The sequence below is a fragment of the Eumetopias jubatus genome, unplaced genomic scaffold, assembly GCF_037043125.1.
Source record: "Eumetopias jubatus isolate StellerSeaLion01/CBP00866 unplaced genomic scaffold, mEumJub1_p1.0 scaffold_10, whole genome shotgun sequence".
In the NCBI taxonomy this organism is placed as follows: Eukaryota; Metazoa; Chordata; class Mammalia; order Carnivora; family Otariidae; genus Eumetopias; species Eumetopias jubatus.
In genome coordinates, this window is record NW_028274816.1 from 86,980,062 (window position 1) to 86,999,655 (window position 19,594).

General features: G+C 58.3%; 1 protein-coding gene across 4 annotated transcripts; it reads left to right on the forward strand.

Moving 5' to 3' along the window:
• The first annotated feature begins 1,358 nt into the window (after nt 1-1,358).
• Nucleotides 1,359-19,031, forward strand: HID1 (HID1 domain containing). Of its 4 annotated transcripts, none has more exons than XM_088028153.1 (19): nt 1,359-1,440; nt 7,021-7,170; nt 7,686-7,872; nt 8,400-8,551; nt 9,153-9,259; nt 9,527-9,643; nt 11,279-11,501; nt 11,703-11,759; nt 12,574-12,714; nt 12,891-12,981; nt 13,171-13,322; nt 13,429-13,507; nt 15,116-15,280; nt 16,465-16,692; nt 17,007-17,113; nt 17,626-17,706; nt 18,300-18,391; nt 18,570-18,728; nt 18,968-19,031. In XM_088028153.1, exons 1-19 carry the CDS (start codon nt 1,375-1,377, stop codon nt 19,029-19,031), a joined length of 2,418 nt encoding a protein of 805 aa, XP_087884279.1. In that variant the 5' UTR covers nt 1,359-1,374. The 4 variants fall into 4 exon arrangements, with proteins under 4 accessions (XP_087884279.1, XP_027968581.1, XP_027968580.1 ...); XM_028112780.2 differs by having other exon boundaries at nt 7,686-7,856; nt 8,435-8,551; XM_028112779.2 differs by having other exon boundaries at nt 7,686-7,856; nt 8,438-8,551.
• The last annotated feature ends 563 nt before the right edge of the window (nt 19,032-19,594 follow it).

Below are 19,594 nucleotides of genomic sequence, written 5' to 3' on the forward strand. Positions count from 1 at the left end.
TGGAGCGATTAGAAAAGCCATGAAGCCTGCCCAGGATTTCATCCAGGGCAGGGAAAACCCACCTCCGGAGCAAGGACAGAACTATCCTGTGTAGTCTACTCCTTCAGTGACAGGGCAACATCCCTGCCCCCCTGTTCCCTGTCTCCATGCCTGTCCTACCCTGCCTTCCTACCACCCTTTCACTGGAGAGATGGTGCATCCCTCACTTTTCACCTGTGGATTTCCTATTTAAGCTAAATGCCACTTTCTTTTGAAGTGTCTAGGATTGCCAGAAGCTTCCAGACATAGTATGCAAGATGATATCGTGAAAGTGCAGCGGCTTTTGGAGCCAGAGTTGGATTTGCCTTTTTGGTTTTGTTCTTTAGTAGTTGTGTGACTCTGGGCAAGTAACGTAACTGCCTTGAACTTCCGTTTCCCCTGCTGTAAAATGGGATAGTACTTACCTCAGAGGTAGATTTTTGTTGGGCTAGAGATATTGTCCTCATATCATCATCATTACTATTAATTTCCTTCTATAAAGACTTACTCAGCTGAAACACGGTTAATTCTTTCCTTGTTTCTTTCCCAAACTAATGGCTCATCAAGGGCAGGCCTTGTGACTTAAGACCCCTAGGCCCCTGTCCTTAACACAGTGTTAGTAAATATCAGTCCTGCAACACATTTGTTGAAATAGATGGACTTAAACGGATTCTCAGGGAAGGTAGTTGGCCAGAAAGGAGTTGTGGGACCCAGAGGGACCTCCCACTCTCATCGGACCACAGGGAGCTGCTTTCCTGGAGCCTGGGGCTTGTGGCTGGAAAAAAACAGCGGGGCTGTCTGGTGATGTGGGTTTGACAGGTCAATAAAAGGGAACCAAGAAAGCAGATGCTCAGGGGGAAAAAAAAAGGAACCGGGAGGACAGGGATTGACAAGGAAGAAACTCTGAGGGAGAGGGCTGGCTGAGAAAGTGTGGGCCCAGAGTGGCGTGGGGACCAATGGTGGGGATGGGGGCGGGGAACGGGAGGCTGGGAGGGTTGCGGGCCCTGGGGGCTGAGTGGAAATGGGAGAGATGTAACGGGGACAGCACTCCGACGCAGAAGAGAGGGCGCGGAGGCACGCGGTTGGGCTGAGAAGGACGCCCGGCTTGCTGCCGTAGCGGATCCCAGGGGCCGACTCCCAGCGCCTGGAGTGGGCGGTGCGGGGCGCGGCAGGTGCGGGGGCGGAGCCACGTGAGGGCGGAGCCCAGCGGGGGCGGGGCCGACGCCTGGCCGGCAGGCGGGGTCCGCGGCTCCTCTTCTGCGAGAGCAGCGGGGGCCGCGGAGCTGGAGCTGGATCCCGAGCCGGGGCCGGGGCGGGAGTCGGGGCCGGAGCCCGGCCAGAGCGGGCTCAAGCGCTATGGGGTCGGCCGACTCTAAGCTGAATTTCCGAAAGGCGGTGATCCAGCTCACCACCAAGACGCAGGTGCGACTGGGGCCCCGGCCTCCCCACCCACCTGCCGGGCTGGGGGCTGGGCAGGGCCGGCGGCGGGGCGGGGGGGCTGCGCGAACTTGGCTCGTGAGGAGATGGGGGACCGACTGGCCTGCAAGGTGACGCTGAAGCCAGGGCCGGAGCGGGACCCGTTGTCCTGTACCCCAGGGCTTCATCCCCTAACCCTAGCCCCTCACCCCCAGCCTCCTCTCCCGGGAATATCCCTCTACCCGCAGCCGCTGCTGCCACCTTAGGCTGACGTGTGCCTACTCCCTGAGCCAGCATCGCCGCTGTCCGCCACCTGTCCCGCCGCCTCCCCCCACCTCTCCCCCCCCCGCTCCAGCCCCTCCAGCCCCGCATCTTCAGCTTCACCCCCACTCCCGCCCCCACCCACCCATCCGCCTCCTTGCTCCCCTCCCTGCCCCTCGGTGCCCGCGATTCCTGGACGCACAGACCCGGCTGATTCAATGCAAACAAAGCCGGGCCGGCGCCTACCGGGTCGGGGAAACAGCTGGTGCGCGGTGGCAGCGGCCTCGCTGGGCCCAGGTCGATGCCCACAGCCAGGGAAGGCCCAGGTCTTCCTGAGAACATGCAAAGAGTGGCGAGCAGCGCTGCAGCCTAGCAAAGGGACCTGTTCCCAGGCCCGTGGAGTCATTTCCCAGCTGGGGACCACCACTCTATGGGGCTCCTCCTCTGAGGCCCGGCAGTGGGGATGGCTGTGTTTTCAGGTACCCTCTGTTCCCTGAGTCAGGGCTGAGAACCCTCCAGGTTGTCTTTGAATGGCTGATGTGGGGCCTGGGGGTGTCTTTCAACCAGTACACTCCCCCTGAGTTCACAAGTGGCACAGAGGCCACCTTCTTGCCCCCAACACACAGGACCCAGCTCCTTCCCTGCCTACCCCTTCTGTCCTTACCCCAGAACCAGGCTGCTCTGGCCATAGAGATGCCCAGCCCTGACTCCCCAGGTCCCCCACTTTCAAGGGAGTCAGGACCTGCTACCATCTGGGACTTTCCTCTTACCCTTACCCCCAGGGCTCTCTCTTGCTCTTGGCAGTTAGAGTGGGATTGAGGGATCCGTCCTCCCACAGCCAGGTGATCACAGCTCCAGAGGCCAGACCTCTGGTCCTACACTCTCTCGTTCCCACAAGAGAAAGGTCAGGTGCCTGGCAAATGCCCAGGGCCTCTGGAGAGTCTAGTCCCAGCTAAGAGGCATTTGATAGAAACCAGACTTTGCTTCTTGCCACCTCCCTAATGGCTCCTGGTTAGTTCTAGTACTTGGCTTTTTTGGGATGGGGCTTCTAGGTCTGTGGGCAGCAGGTGGGCCAGCCCCTCAATGTGGGGCCACAGGGAGAGGCAGGAGGGAGGCTCCCATGTTTACCTACCTGGGGAAGGAAACACGTTGTTGGAGGAATGAACTATGGGCTGTTGGCTCAGCTGGCAGGGTCCTTTGCCAGGCCAGCAGGACGAGCTCAGTCGGGTCCCAAAGGATCTGGGTGGACTAGATTCCTACCTGCGCTGGCCCTCTCCCCAAAATACGGTGTGTCTCCAGCTTTCCCTGGCTGCAGCCCTGTTATGGAGCTGACTGAGATGGTGCTGTTCCGTTTCCCAGCTGAGGACAGGGAGTTGGCTTGGGTCAACACTGGAACCAGATACCAGGCTGGATCTCCCTCCAGAGACCACAGGGGCCCTATAGTGGGAAGGGACCTGGGCTGGCTGGAGGGAAAGACCCCAAAACCTCCTGTCCTGTGTAGTGACCTGGCTTGGGCAGCAGAGGAGTGAAGACCAGATCCCAGATGGTCGTTCCAGACCTTGCCACTCAGTGTCTCCAAGGAGATTCAGGCGAACTGTCCACAGGGTGTCCTCCAGTCTCAGACCCTTAGAGGCTCTGCCACGAACACAGATGTTTGTTCTGGGCAGTACACAAGCCGACCCAGAACCTTTTCCTATGGCCTGGGTGTGAGCTGCCGCTGCTGGGCTTTCGCCACTGCGCCTTCCCTGCCTTCCTGTCCTGCATCCTGTTTTCTTCCTGCCCTGGGCTAGGCCTGACCCTGGTCCTGAGGCTTAGTAGTTTTGGCTGTGTTACCCGGACCTTTCCTGGGGTGGGTGGGACCCTCTCTTAGATCTGCCTTTTTGGAGACTCTCTGCCATAGGCAGGGGGAGACCTGGTGGGTCCATGTGTACATGTGTGCACATGTATGTGCGTGTGAATGCTGTGGAGACACCGTCCTCCCGAACAGGTCACCCTTAGCAGGCTAGAGCACTTATGGTCCTTTGCTCCCCCTCAACCCTCAGAAAGTTCAGATGTTGCAGCTGGGCTCCCAAGCTGGTGGGGGGTCTGGCCTGAGCAGGTGCTAGCAAAGGTGGGGTAAGAATATCTGTTTTCCCACCAGGGTGGCTCAGTCCCTATGCCCTGGCAGCATGGGCCTTCCCGTCTGTGGCAAAAATACTCTTTTCAAACAAACTGGCTTGGATTTTAGAAGCTTCCTTGGGTTGTGTGGGGCCCAGCTCGGGGAACTGGGACAGGAGTTGAGCCGTGTTTCTCCCCTCAGAAACCCGAGGGGCTCCAGTGACCCCAGCCAACACCTTGGAGCATCAGGCCAGCCTGGTATAGCCAGGTGATGGGCACCAAGCTGAAGCGCCCAGGCCACAGTGGGAGCTGGAGGGCTGGGACTCAGCCTGCTTCTCGGCTGGGCTAGCTGGGGGCCTCCTAATTCTCCTTTTAAGTCTCTCCCCTCGTTTGGAATTCAGTCCCCAGGTGACACTTGCCTGATGAACTAAGCCAGAGGCCAAGTCCACTGGTGCTCAGATGAGTTTCTGCCCCTTTAAGGGGGTAGTGGCTACCGGGAAAGGGGGGGAAAGTGTCAGAGACGGGGAACTTTCCGGAGGCGCTCACAGGTTTTCTAGGATGTCCTTCCCCACACCAGCCCTGGCCCCCCACACTGGCGGGTGGTGCCCCTTGACCCCAGGGACTGTCAGAGGGCTGCCTTGGTTGAGGCTAGAAAACCCTAGCCCTAGGCCCCTCCTTTGGCCTTTGTTCTTCTCCCCTAGCAACTTGCTCTACCAGTTCTGGGGCCGAGCAGGCCCTGGTACCAGGCCTGTCCTGGGGGCCACGGCCACTTGCTGCCCTGTAGCTTGAAGGGGGGGCATTGCTTGCGGAGTGGGCGAGGTTACACCCGGACTTCGGCGACACTTTCAAACCCAGCCCTGAGTTTGTACAGCCCCACTGGTGCTCAGGCATGCCCTGTGACTGGGTTGAAGGGATCTCTAGGACGAATGACAACCTTTCCCTGAACAAATATTGGCTGAGCATCTGCCATCTGCCCCGACTGCAGGGTCAGGGAAGAAGGGCCGGTGGGCTCATGGGACCTCGAGGCAAGTGCATTGAGACCCCTGGAGTCAGGGCCAATGATGGGTGACTGAGGGTGAGGGACAGGGTTCCAAGGTGGGCGCAAACCTGTCGGTCCAGAGCTCTGGGAGAATTCTGGGAAGAAGGGGCTTCAGTGAACAGAGTTATTATTTTTTAAAAGATTTTATTTATTTATTTGACAGAGAGAGAGTGAGAGAGCACAAGCTGGGGGAACGGCAGGCAGAGGGAGAGGGAGAAGCAGGCTTCCCGCTGAGCAAGGAGCCCGATGCGGGGTTCGATGCGGGGCTCGATGCCGGGACCCTGGGATCATGACCTGAGCCGAAGGCAGACGCTTAACCGACTGAGCCACCCAGGCGCCCCAGAACAGAGTTATTTTTAAACGAGATGTATATATTTTTTTCTGATGGTCAGAGTCAAGCACACTGTGTGTGGATTTGTGTGGTAGCGGGGCCTGTATCGACCCTTTCAGGGAAGGGAGGAGGCCAGGATGGTGGAGCAACTGGGGTCTCTTGCAGGAGCTGCTGTTTGGAAGAGTGCCTTGGGCACCCTGGCCTCTCAGCAGGCAACTATTCAAAAGGAAAAAATAGTAAATATGCATGCTTGCAGAAAAATATAAGTAAAAAAATAACCATCCAGAGAGAGAATCGCTATGAGCATTCTATCATTTTCGTCTAGGTTTTTATTATATAATTTAGCAAAGAGTGTGACCATCCTGTAGTTAGTGTTATATCTTATCTTTTTCACACAGGGTTGTACCATGAGCGTTTTTCATTCATTAATAGTCTTTGGCAACATGGCCCTGGTGGTTGGTTCTATTCTACGGAAGGGCCTTAACTTTTTTTTTTTAAAAGATTTTATTTATTTATTTGAGAGAGAAAGAGAGAATGAGAGAGAGAAAGCACATGAGAGGGGGGAGGGTCAGAGGGAGAAGCAGACTCCCTGCCGGGCAGGGAGCCCGATGCGGGTCTCGATCCCGGGACTCCAGGATCATGACCTGAGCCGAAGGCAGTCGCTTAACCAGCTGAGCCACCCAGGCACTCAAAAGGGCCTTCCTTTTTGAGTGTTTCCTGCTTGTTGGTTATTTAGGTTCATTCCAACTTCTCGCTATTATCAATGATAACACATCAGCGAACCTCCTTATATGTGCACATCTCTGATCATTTCCTTAGGAAGGATTTCTAGAAGTGGAGCTTACGATTCAGATTGGTTCCCTATGCGACTGCCCACAGGATTCAAAAGGCACAAGTGTGCTTACAGCGTATGGCCTCCATAGGACTGGTGGGACTTTGGGATTAGAAGGGTGGGCACGCGGGGAAGAGGGCATGCCGAACACTGCATGTGACAGTGTTGTGTTGTAGGGATAGCAAATACAGGTGTGTGCGCGCCCACGGGCAGTGTGTATGTGTGCATACGTGTGCGCACACGTGTGCATGCATGTAGGTATGTTAGGTAAGATCTTGGCTGATGGTCTGGCCCAATCCTGCAGGCAGCAGGGACCCCCAAAGGTCTTTGTAGAGGGAACAGTGCCTTTGGTGCTGTGCCTTGAACATGGGCTGGAGGCGGTGTGCAGGCAGGGTTGAGGACGTAAACTTGGAGGTGGGGCCCTGGCAAGAGTGGCCTGAACAGCGACACTAGCAGTGGGTACTGGGAGGAGCGGGTGCAGACAGAGAACCGTGGAGGTTGGCTTCTTTTCTTTAGACTTGGCATCTGTTGGGTGTGCAGGAAGAGGGTAGAAGCTGGGGTGAGGTGGGGACAGTGAGGCTGGGCTTAGGTGAAATGAGCACATATCCCCTGTCTTCTTCCTTTGGGGAGGGGCACAGTCTGGGTCTGGCCCCCAGCACTTGACCTAGCAGCATGGTCTGGGGAGGTCCCCAGGTAGGGAGGCCCAACCAGAGGAGGACGGTGAGTTACCCTGTCCCTCGGGGACTGAGTTAGGCTTTGGCTGCCGAACTCAGTGGTTGACTGACCTCTGACATCTGTGCCAAGTGTCTCCAGCCTGCCTGTACCAGCAGAGGCTCACAATGGCTGAAGGATGTTCTCCCTCTCCCCTCCTCCCATGGGAGGGCCCCTGGGCACCAGCAGAGATGGAATAGGGGGGCCATGGCTTCCCTTTTGGGGCTCCTTTGTCTATAGACTGGGCAAACTGTGGGCCTGTTGGCAAGAGATTATATAACAACTCTGGACACACCAAACCGCACCCCCCCCCAGCCTGTGGAAGCCACCGATGATGCCTTTTGGGACCAGTTCTGGGCAGACACGGCCACCTCAGTGCAGGATGTCTTCGCGTTGGTACCAGCAGCAGAGATCCGGGCCGTGCGGGAGGAGTCACCCTCCAATCTGGCCACTCTATGCTACAAGGTGAGCTTAAGGTGCTCTGCCCCTTGCTGCCACTCCCTGCCGAGCCCTTCCCCACCCTCCCGGGGAGGCTGAAGCTGGCCCAGCCCTGTGGACCCAGAGAGCAGGCCCCCACGACGTCCCCCCTGTCCAGGTCTGGGCAGTCTCGAGGCTGTACCCACGTCTCCCCACTGGCTGGGCTCTGCGGGGAGGGGATCCTGGCAGCCACTTTCTGTGAAGGCGTCCACACATCAGCTCATTCAGCTCACCCTGTGTGGTGGGTCCTGTTAATGTCACCGTTTTACAGATAAGGAAACAGGCTCTGACAGGTGGTCACTTAGTGAGGTCTCAGCCAGTGAGCTTTGGGCTGGGCTCTCCGGTGATGCTCTAGGCTGCTCTCTGACCCACTTCCCGTCCCCCCTGGGCTGGATGGCCCTGTCTGCCTCTCCCCCTCTGAAGCCTGGGGTGCCCATCCTGACCCTAAGCGCAAGGCCCCCATGCCCCACCCGTCTAGCGTGCCCCTCTGCCCGTCCCCACAGGCTGTGGAGAAGCTGGTGCAGGGAGCCGAGAGCGGCTGCCATTCGGAGAAGGAGAAGCAGATTGTCCTGAACTGCAGCCGGCTTCTCACCCGCGTGCTGCCCTACATCTTTGAGGACCCTGACTGGAGGGGCTTCTTCTGGTCCACAGTGCCCGGGGCAGGGCGAGCAGGGGTCTGTGGGCCTGGCTGTGGGGCCGGGTGGGAGGTGGGAGGTGATGTGGTGACAGGGAGACAACCCATTCAGGGCCCATCACGTTCCTCCAAATCTCTTGTGGGGTTTGGGAAGTGCAGGGGAAGGGGAGTGGGGGTTGCTGCCGAGGCAGGGGGTCATCTCCCACACGGATGTCTGCCCCTTCTGCCAGGCAGACATGGGGGCAGGGCTGCTGGGCACTCTCCCTGCCTGCCCTTTCCCTCCCTGGTTTATCTCTAGGCAACTGGCTGAGGGCAGGACCCCAGGGATTCCCAGCAGGGCCGAGGCTCTAGAGTTTTCGGGTCCTGGCCTGGCTCCTTCCAGTCAGGGGGGAGGTTTCTTCCTGGGTCCCAGCCCCACCCCTCTTCCTGCCCCCTTCCGCCTTAGGAGGTTTGGGGTGGTTGGGAATCTTCCTTCCTTTTCCTTCGGTCTCTTCCTTCATCCCTCTGCCCATGGGTGCCTGCCTGGGCCCAGATCCAAACCCCTTCCAACCCCCAAGTCCTGGGGCCCCCTCTCCTCGGCCAGCGACCACTGAGGCGGCCTGTGTGCTGTATCCTGAGCAGGGAGAGGGTGATGATGAGAATGCCCGGCCCCTCGCTGAGTCCCTGCTGCTGGCCGTTGCCGACCTCCTCTTCTGTCCAGATTTCACTGTCCAGAGCCACCGAAGGAGCACTGTGGTGAGAGCCCCCCAGTCTCCCACCCCTAGGCAGGGGAGCGCTCTGGTCCTGGGCTGGGGCTGGTTGAAGTTCCCTTGGGCAGGACCCCGCCGGGGGAGGGGCTGCTCTGTAGCTGGGCAGGTCTGGGGAGGGGCCGGTGACCGGCACAGCTGGAGAGGAGCCAGCTGGTGCCTGGCCCTGCCCCCTGTATCCGGGCGTCTGGGCACAAGCACCCATTGTCCTCGCCTGGGCAGTGGATGGGCGTGTGGGGCTTGGACACAGGAGGTCTGGCCTGCTCACTTCCTGTGGGCCCATGGACTCGACCTTTAGTGTTCCCTGCCCCCCCAATCCCCAAGCACCACCAGGTGCACCCAGTTCCATTCCCCTCCCTCCCTATCTCTCTCTCCTTGCCTCAAGCTGGACTGAGCAAGTAAAAAAAACCAGAGAAGAAAAATTAGCTTTCAAGAGGTTGAGAACATTAATTTCTTCTCTTGTGCATTATCACCTGGGGCATTTTGAGGGTCTGTCTTTAGGAGAATATGAGGGTTTCTGCTCCCAGGGACAACAGTGGGGACTTGGGTTGGCCACCCCAAGCCTGACCACTCCCAAACCATGTCTCCAGGACTCGGCGGAGGACGTCCACTCCCTGGACAGCTGTGAATACATCTGGGAGGCTGGCGTGGGCTTTGCTCACTCCCCCCAGCCCAACTACATCCATGACGTGAACCGGTGAGTTTTGCTTAGACCCAGAGCCCACAGTTAGCTGGACTCCAGGCCTGCCCCCCACTCCCCAGCTCAGAGAGGGAACTGTGCGTGGGGTCTTTCAAGGAGACCCTGTCCACTTGTGACCCCACAGCAGCCTGAGAGGGATAAAATGGGGTCATTTCTTTTCATGGGCTTGAGCTGGGGTGGGGCGGGGCAGGGTGGACATGCCCTCCTAGAGAAGAATGGAGATCTTCAGGTGCTGAACCCCCTGCCATAACCCGCCCCCCCAAGGATGGAGCTGTTGAAGCTGCTGCTGACGTGCTTCTCTGAGGCCATGTACCTGCCCCCAGCTCCGGACGGTGGTGGCACCAACCCGTGGGTGCAGTTCTTCTGTTCCACAGAGAACAGGTGAGGGGCCCTTGGCCCACCTTTCCATTCTCCTCCTTTCCCCGGGCAGCCCCGAGCAGAGGCGGCGCGCCAGCCTGGAGTCTTAGTTGAGGGTAGGTGCTTCCCCCTGGTGGCGATGACTTGTAACTTATCAGCCGCACATTTCGCCCGCGCGATCCAATGTCCCACTGGGGGGCCTTGTTGCCTGGGTCCTGGGTCCTCCATCCAGAGCTGTGCTGTCCAGTAGAAATATAATGCAAACCACAATGCTGATGTCAACATAAGTTGAACATTTCTAGTGGTGACGTGAAAAAAGTAAAAAAAAAAATGGGTGAAATCAATTTTAATATTTCGTTTAACCCAATATACACCTAATAGTAGTATTTAACATGTATTTGAGATGCAACATTACTGAGATGTTTTACATTCCCTTTTCAGGCAAAGTGTTCAAAATCTCGTTGTGTAGTTTACAGTCACAACACATCTCAATTCAGACCAGCCACGTTTTAAGCCCTCAGCCACTACAAGTGGCTTGTATGGGGTAGTGCAGTATAGAGAGTGACTGGGGAGAGGGCGTAATGAACACCCTGAAGGGTGGGGAAGCCTGGCCCACACGGGGGTGCTCCTGGGCCATGGGGGTGTCCCATGGGGGGACTGAGGGCGTAAAGCAGCTACGGGAGCTCCAGCTGCGCGCAAGGCTGTGCAAGAAGCACCGGAGAGCGCCCCTGAGGGTCATGGCTCACCTTCTTCCTTCCAGACTCTCATTCCCACATGGCATGCCTTATCCTTCAGGTTTTGCTGGCCTTCTGCCCAACTTTTTTCTTCCTCCCCCAGAAGAGAAGGCAAGCCAGGTGACCCCCTCCACCCATCACAGTCCAAAGCTGGCCAGAGATTTTTGTTTTTTTCTCACCAGCATTATCGGGCAAGTGGCCATGCTTTGCCACTCACGTAACCTCTCTGGGTCTCAGTTTCCTCGCCTGTCGGATAAGGAGCTTGAACCCTGAGGTCTTACAGATCTCTGAATGGTATCAGTCTGTGGCCTGGGAACTGGGTGATCGAGCACGTGCTCTGCTCCCTGAGGGGAAGCCCACTTCCCTCAGATCTGAGGGACATGTCGTTAGATTGTGCAGCACCACGAATGGACCCTAATGTAAATTATGGGCTTTGAGGTGGGTCCATGTAGGTCTGTTGATGATAACACATGAGCCACTCCGCTGTGGGATGTCAGTAGCGGGGGAGGCTGTGCATGGGTGGGGGCGGAGGGGCACGGGGGAATCTCTCTGTTCCTTCCTCGTGGTTTTGCTGTGAACCTAAAACTGCACTAAACATAGTCTTAATTTTTTTAATAGGCTTTAGCTGTTGGGGGAAAATCTAAGGGGTGTGAACATGATTTCCCACATAACTGGCCGCCCCACTCTTGGTATAAATTCCTCTGCCCTTGGCCTGGGTCCCGGATGCAGGTCAGGACAAGGAGAGGTCTCTTTTCCTCAGGAAGGGATGAGCCTGGTTCCGCTCTCTGGCTCCCAGCCTGGGGCTAGCGCTGAAACACTTGTCGAGTGAAGGGGTGGCTTGATGGGCCCTGCCATGTGGCCACCTGGGGGGGTGGACGGAGGCTGGCCGGGCGGTCTCCACAGCCTTGTTCCTCTTCTACCGCAGACACGCCCTCCCCCTGTTTACCTCCCTCCTCAACACCGTGTGTGCCTATGACCCTGTGGGCTACGGGATCCCCTACAACCACCTGCTCTTCTCCGACTATCGGGAGCCCCTGGTGGAGGAGGCTGCCCAGGTGCTCATTGTCACCTTGGACCATGACAGTGCCACCAGCACCAGCCCCACAGTGGACGGCACCACCACAGGCACTGCCATGGACGACACGGACGTAAGGATGGGAGTGGCGGGGAGGGCAGCTGGCCCTGCCAGGCTCTGGGCACTCTCTTTAGCAGAGCTGGGCAAGGGGTACCCAGTGGGCACCTCATGGTGAGCCTGGGGATGTCTGAGGGGGCTCTGCTGCCACGACCTAGGCCCAAGGTAGGGGCAAGGGGTGGAGCCACCTGCTTATCCCAGGCTCCACTCTCGGCAGCCTCCAGGACCCGAGAACCTGTTTGTGAACTACCTGTCCCGCATCCATCGTGAGGAGGTGAGTGGAACACTGTTTTTGCTCCAGTGGCTTCTCAGTGCCCACCCACCACAATGGTTACGGCCTTGCAGGGGGGCGAGGGGATCGAGATGAGATGGGGTAAAGGGGAGTCCTGACCCCTCCAGGAAGGAACCATGGTCCCCGTGGACTTGGCCACCCCAAGTGAAATAATGATGGCAGGACTTCGAGGGTTTTGAGATGCAGAAAAGGGCTGATGGCCTCACCTGGGTAGGGATAACTGGGCAGTCTTCCAGGAGGAGGTGGCTCTGATATCAGGTTTTGGAGGGGGGAAGGACAGTGGACTTAAAGGCCAGGCAGACCTGAGGTTGTGTGTCTTGTGACCTTGGGGGAGGTTCTTGTGCTCCCAGAGCTCTGACTTCTGCTGCTGTAACGTGGGGACAGTAAGTGCTTCCTCGCCTTCTTGGGAGGATTACTTGTAGCAGGTACTTAGTAAGTGACAGCTCTTTGAGAATAGTAGAGTGCATCTCTGGTGTGACAGGGTGATGGGGAGGGGTAGGGCGATGCCAACCGTCCACACGGAGTCCAGATGGGCAGGGGCCGGTTCAGGGTGTGGGTGTGGGGGGTCGCTAGGAGCAGCCTTGCTCAGGGACGGGGGAACCTGTGGCTGGGGAAGGGGCAGGGGTTCTCTCCAGACCTGCCCTGGACTCAGCTTCCTGAGGGGCCTGCCTCAGGACAGCTGTTGATGACAGAATCTGGGCCTTTCAGGCTCTAGAGGTGGGACCAGGCTCTGGGGGAGAGAGGAGGCATTTGTGAGGGAGCTGGACTGGACAGATCCCTGCTGTCTCCCACTCAGGACTTCCAGTTCATCCTCAAGGGCATAGCCCGGCTGCTCTCCAACCCCCTGCTCCAGACCTACCTGCCCAACTCCACCAAGAAGATCCAGTTCCACCAGGAGCTGCTGGTCCTCTTCTGGAAGCTCTGTGACTTCAATAAGGTGGGCTGGCCTCAGGCCCAGCCTGGCAGGCAGTGGCGTGCCCTGAGGTGGGGAGCGGCTACTCTGGATAGCCTAGGGATGGGGGCAGCATCTGGGGAGACTCCCGGGATGGGGAGAGGGTGGGGCAGAGGTGTCTCCGCTCTGACCCTGCCCACCTGTTCATTCCCTCCCTCCAGAAATTCCTCTTCTTCGTGCTCAAGAGCAGTGATGTGCTGGACATCCTGGTCCCCATCCTCTACTTCCTCAATGATGCCCGAGCGGATCATTGTAAGGCTGGGGTGGGCGTAAGATCCTGGGGGCTTCCTTGTAGAGGGGCGGGTCCCCAGGGGCTCAGGCTCAGGTCTCTGACCTCCCAGGAAGGGCTTCTTCCAGTGCTTCTGAGATGGGTCCCTGCCCTGCACTCCTTCCTCCCGTGCCTACCCCGTGTGGTGACTTCTCCCGTACCCCATGCTGCAGCTCGGGTGGGCCTGATGCACATTGGAGTCTTCATCCTGTTGCTTCTGAGTGGGGAGCGGAACTTTGGGGTGCGGCTGAACAAGCCCTACTCGGTGCGCGTGCCCATGGACATCCCGGTCTTCACCGGTACCCACGCAGACCTGCTCATTGTGGTGAGGGGGCTCCCTCATCCAGGACATGGGGGCATGGTGGACGTCCTTTTGGCTGAGTCTGGAGGTGGAGGGGACCCCATGGCCACCCCTCTGCCTCCCGGCACAGGTATTCCACAAGATCATCACCAGCGGTCACCAGCGGCTGCAGCCCCTCTTCGATTGCCTGCTCACCATCGTGGTCAACGGTAGGGGTGCAGGGAGCCCGCCTTCCCCGTGCTCACCACCAGGTGGCGCCAGGCCACAGGCTGATAGGCCGCGCCTCCCTGGTTCAAACCTGCCCAGTCCAATAGCAATATGATGGCAGCCACATATGTACTGGTCAATTTTTGAGGCATATTAAGGAAGGAAGGAAGGAAGAAGGGTAGGAGGGAAGGAAGGAAGGAAGGAAGAGAAAGAGAAAGAGGTGACAGTAATTTTATAATACATTTTCTGTAATCCACACTATCCAAAATACCATCTTATCAACATATAACCCCCCTTTAAAAATTATTTGGGTATTTTACATTCTTTTTCACACCCAGACTTCAAAATCTTGTGTTTCACACATGCAGCACATCTCAGCTAGAACTAGCTATGTTTCAAGCGTTGGATGGCCACAGGTGGCTCGTGGCTACTGCATTGGACAGCGTGGGTTTGGACGGCATGGTCTCAGGGTGCCAGGAGGTGCCCTACCCTCCAGCGAGGACTGGGGACAGCTGCCTCCGAGGGGAGGGGCTCGTGCTGGCTGGCGTGCTGGGCCCAGCAAAGCGGGTGGCCGTGGGCTGAGGCAGGATGACTTCAGCATGGCCATCTTTTGGAGAGGACAGCCCTGGGTGGGAGTGGTTCGGACTCCAGAGTTGGTGGGACAGAGCTCTAGCTGCGCTGTGAGCTCTGGGGCCAGAACCCTGCCTTCCCTTCTGGTTTGCTTGCTGGGTCCGACTCACACATTTTAACTGAGCACTGGTTAAGTGTAGCTGGCTCTGAGAATGCATTTTTGAGCAGGAAAGCTGCTGTCTCTGCCCCAGCCTGGGCAGGGAGGGAGACGTGAGACAAGGAAGCGCACGGATCCCTTTGAGACTTCAGGCCGTCCACACATGTCTCATCTCGGGTTCCCTCTCTCAGGCTCTGCCAAAAAATAAGTTTCTGATTATGTGTGGAGTATTGTGATCCCAGTTTGATATTCCAGAAAGACTTAAAGATCCGGAGTTTGTCTCCCTGCCCAGTCATTTTTTTTTAAAGATTTATTTATTTATTTGAGAGAGTGAGAATGAGAGAGAGAGAGAGAGAGAGTACCTGAGAGGGGGGAGGGTTAGGGGGAGAAGCAGACTCCCCGCTGAGCGGGGAGCCCGATGCGGGACTCGATCCCGGGACTCCAGGATCATGACCTGAGCCAAACCTGCCCAGTCATTTTATAACTGGGAACTCTGGGCAAGTTTATAAACCTGTCTGAGTCTCAGTTTCCTAGTCTTTGAAATGGGGCTGGTTCCCTCTGCACCCGGCCCCCCCTTTCAGAAGTGTGGGGAGGAGTGGGCAAGATGCTGTGTGTGAGTAGCTCAGTAAACGGTTCGGCTGTCCACATGGTAGAGGGACAAGGGTGGGGCCCACATGGCCTCGCTGAGCTCTGCACAGCATGGCCCGTGTGGCCTCAGCCTCTGAGGGTTTGGTGTTCTGGGCTTTGTGGGGGATGTTACAGGCACGGGGCAGGGAGGGTTTGGCAGCGGGAGCATGGTGTCCTGCACAAGTCGAGGGTGTGCAGGGATGGCTGGGTGGGTGGGTGGGGGGTGCCCAGGAGTGAGCTGGCTCCTCCCCTGCAGTGTCCCCCTACCTCAAGAGCTTATCCATGGTGGCTGCCAATAAGCTGCTGCACCTGCTGGAGGCCTTCTCCACCACCTGGTTCCTCTTCTCTGCTGCCCAGAACCACCACCTGGTCTTCTTCCTCCTGGAGGCCTTCAACAACATCATCCAGTACCAGTTCGATGGTGAGGTGGCAGCCCGAGCCCTGGTCTGGCCTCAGGGGCGGAATCAGGACGGGTCGTGTGCAAGGACACCTTCCCGTCCGTCTAAGGAGGGCGGAACCCTCTGCATTGCCCCCCACAACCCCGTTTGTTCAACATGTATTTATTGAGCATCTGCTACATACCCAAGCCAGTGCTGGGTGCAGGGGACGCAGGGGAGAACAAAGCGGAATGCTCCTTGCCCGTGCAGCTCACACCTGGGGATTAAGACACAGAGAGAGGCTTTAAACAGATGGTCACCCAGACAGACAAGTCACCTTAAATCTGATGAAAGGGAAGCTCAGAGAGGTAGGACCCTGATGCGTGTTGTCAATGCCACACTGCCTGGTGTAGTGAGGGTCTTGCCACTTGGTAACTCCGTGACTATGGGCACATAACCTCTCTGAGCGTTAGTGTTTTCGGCTGGAAGATAGTTATACCAACAGTGGTGGAGTCCTCACGTCTGAGGGTGTTGGGAGGATTAAGTAATCGCCCCCAAAAAGCATTTAGCACAGTGTCTGGTGACTTAGATATTAGCAGTTACTATTATTTCCAAAATAAATAATATTTCCACTGATCTGTGAGGGATGAATGGAGGTGGGGTGGGGCAGAGAAAGCATTGTATGGTGGCGGGGGTGCAACATATGCAAAGGCCCTGGGGGGAGATGTTGAACTGGGAGCAGGACAGTGTGGCCAGAGGCAGGACCAGATTGCTGGATGGGGCCTTGAAGGCCCAGAGCCGAGGGAAGTCAGCGCGGGGCACGGGCCATGTCGTCTGTCCTCCCTGGTGGCCTGGCTCAGGGACACAGTCAAAGTAAAGAAAAGCTGGCTTGGTGTGGACTCTGACATGCTGGGCCTGCCCCACTTTGCCAGTGTTGCCCCTTAGTGGGCTGGGTTGCGAGGGGGTCTGGAAGGTACTGGGGAGCGGCACCGGGGGAGCTCGGCCCAGAAGCTTCTCTCCAGCGATGTAACGCCCTGGTGTAACCATAGCTGCACATGCCGCCAGGTGCCGCCCTTCTCTAGCCTTCTCTCTTGGGTGCCCTGTACCATCTCCTACCCCTGGGGTTAGACACCCTCCTGTCCTCTAAACTCCCCCTCCCAGAAACCTGCCCAGGTGGAGAAAGAGGCAAGGGGGCCTCCCTGACGTGTGGCATGCTCCCTCCCTACAGGCAACTCCAACCTGGTCTACGCCATCATCCGAAAACGCAGCGTCTTCCACCAGCTGGCCAACCTGCCCACCGACCCCCCTGCTATCCACAAGGCCTTGCAAAGGCGTCGGCGGGCACCTGAGCCCTTGTCCCGAACTGGCTCACAGGAGGGCGCCTCTATGGAGGGCTCCCACCCTGCTGCCCCCGCTGAGCCTGGCACTCTCAAGACCAGCCTGGTGGCCACCCCAGGTCTGGCCTGGGAAGTGGCAGGGGCGGGTGTGGGTGCCAGCATGGTTCGGGGATGGGCAGGGTCTCTGGGATGTTATCCCATCTCTGGCAGAGGGCATGGGCTGAGTTGGGAAGCTGAGGGGATGGGGAGGGGGTATTGGGAGGCCCAGAAGGGTTAGCTTGGTGCTGGGTAGGGGCAGGATTGGGGGGATCAGGCATAGCATGCTGAAGTGGGTGGAGGGAAGAGGGGGCCCTCGTGGGGTCCAGTGCGGATGCTTTCTCAGAGGGGCCCTTTGGCAGGTGTCCTCACACCCACCCCACCCCCCCACTCCCAGGCATTGACAAGCTGACAGAGAAGTCCCAGGTGTCAGAGGATGGCACCTTGCGATCCCTGGAGCCCACGTCCCAGCAGAGCTCAGCAGATAGCAGCCCGGCCACGGAGGTGGGCTTTGGGGACTCCCACAGTGGGGTGATGTTGGGACTTCCCTTTCTCCCTGGCCTCTGTGGCTGGGCTGGGCCAGCACAGCTGGGGTCACCTGCAGCAGAGGGCAGGAGCCCTGTGCCCAGGACATCCAGGGGGCTGCTTTCACAGACCTCTCCCTTGTTTACTAGTCCCAGGCTTAAGCCCTTGGCCTTCAGACTCCTCATCCATCAGCCTTATCTCAGCTGAGCTGGCCTTTACCCGACCAGCCCAGTCAGCCCCTGGCCCTAAACCTGTCGTCGGGCTGGGCTGTGTTGGGCAGGGCCTGGGGCCCAGGGCAAAGGGTGCTGGGCCGGGCTGTCCCCTCTGTTGGGAGTGAGGCCCCCACCAACATGAGCCAGGAGAGAGGCCTCATTGCCTCCTGGATTCCAGACTATGGGAGGGACTGGGAAGAAGGGCTGCTCCTCTGCCCTCCACCCCCACTCTGTGCTCACTCCTTCCACCCCTCACTCCCATCCCTTCTCTGGGACCAGGAGCCCGACCAGGCATGGCGGGAGCAGCGGCGACTGTCCAACGTGTCAGCCAGTGGGCAGTGGAACCCAACATCGGAATGGGTGAGGGTTTGGGCAGATGGCTCTGAGTGGGTGCAGACAGGGGCGCCTGGCGTAGGAACAGCTCAGTTAAGGCTTGGATGGGAATGTGTCCAAATCCAAAAACCAGCCTGGGAACCAGGCTCTGGGTCACTCCTTCCGGCTGGGTGACCTTGGCCGCTCTGGGCCGGTGGCTTCCCCTGTCTACACTGTCCCAGAGTTCTGCTGCAGGGTTGAGCTTCAGCCGCCCCACAGTGCTAGCTTTCTTACTAAGCTTTTCTTTCCAGCTTCTTTCCCCAAGTCGCTTGTCCACTCCCTTCTGTGTGTCTTGTGATCACTACTGATTGCACTTCCCTTGGGACAAACATCCTACTCGATCAAGCCATTGTGAGGCTCCAAGGGAATAGTTTTTGGCGCGTAGCGTATGCTCAGTGAGAGGCTCTTACCATGAATAACAGTTACTGTTCGTGGGCACTGCCCTGTGCCAGGCCCTTGCTGTGGTGAGCGGGGACACTTCCTGCCTTGGGGAGCCTGTGGTTCTGGGTCAGGGGTCAGGCCTATCCTATTGCCCGTGGGGGCTGCTTTCCCAGCTCCAGGAACCCCGGTCTCTCCCTCAGGTTCTCTCTTGGAAGTCAAAGCTGCCGCTGCAGACCATCATGAGGCTGCTCCAAGTGCTGGTTCCCCAGGTGGAAAAGATCTGCATTGACAAGTGAGCCCGGGGGTGGGGGGATGGGGGTGGCGGGCAGGAGTGGCAGGTGGGCTCTGAGGCGGGGCAAGCCCTGGCTTGGGTGGGATGTGGCTGGGAGCATGGGGCCCATGCTCCCCTTGACTTTCAGAGTGGATTTTCCCATGTGAGCACATGGGAAACCACCCCCTCTTCCTGGCAGGGGCCTGACAGATGAGTCAGAGATCCTGAGGTTCCTGCAGCATGGCACCCTGGTGGGGCTGCTCCCTGTGCCCCACCCTATCCTGATCCGCAAGTACCAGGCCAACTCGGGCACGGCGATGTGGTTCCGCACCTACATGTGGGGGGTCATCTATCTGAGGTGGGTCTGGCGTTCCCCTGAGGGTCTGCCCAGGGGGGCCTCAGCTCTGGGTCCCACCGTGGTAGTGGGGTTCATGTCAACATCGTCAGCCAGGATGGTCTTGTCTAGAGGGTAGACACCCACTGCTTGGGGTGGGACATCACGGTGGAAGGGGTTTGGGTTGGATGACCTTCTAGCTCCTCCCCAGTCTTTTCTGCAAGGTCTCCCAGCACTCCCATGACAGCCCACTCCCTCCACAGGAATGTGGACCCACCTGTCTGGTACGACACGGATGTGAAGCTCTTTGAGATCCAGCGGGTGTGAGGATGGAAGCCTACTGGGGGATGGGACCGGGAAGGGTGGGGGTCCTGGTCCCCTGATGCTCCCCTGACCCACTGCTCTAGGCTTTAAATTACCACAACCAACCGGGGCTGGCAGAGGGGCTGAGTCCTGGGTGGCAGGCCCTAAAGGCCCCTGCTGGCTGGGATGATGGGGCCAGGTACTGATCACCCCCCCTGAGGGCTGGACTCACAGGAGCCTCCCGTCTCCAGCACTGCAGGCCCTGGCCAGAGCCCCCACCTCACTCTGGCTCTCCCTCAAGACCCGTTTCTCTGCTGCCTATCATCCCCAGAGGCCACCAGGTCACTGAGCCCTCATGCCTTGCCCAACAAGGGAGCTGTGGGCTGTCTCTTGAGGCACCTGGGCAGGGGCGGGGCGGGGGGGGCCTTCCATGCCTCCTAGCCTGAAACCACCTCGTCCAGGCCCAGCTTGCTGCCAGGGCCCGAAGGAGGAAGGGGGGTGGCCAGGCTGCTTGAGAAGGAGACTGGGGGGCTGGTAGACTGCAGAAGCCAGACTGGGAGACCTCATGCATTTTAGGGGTTTGGGGC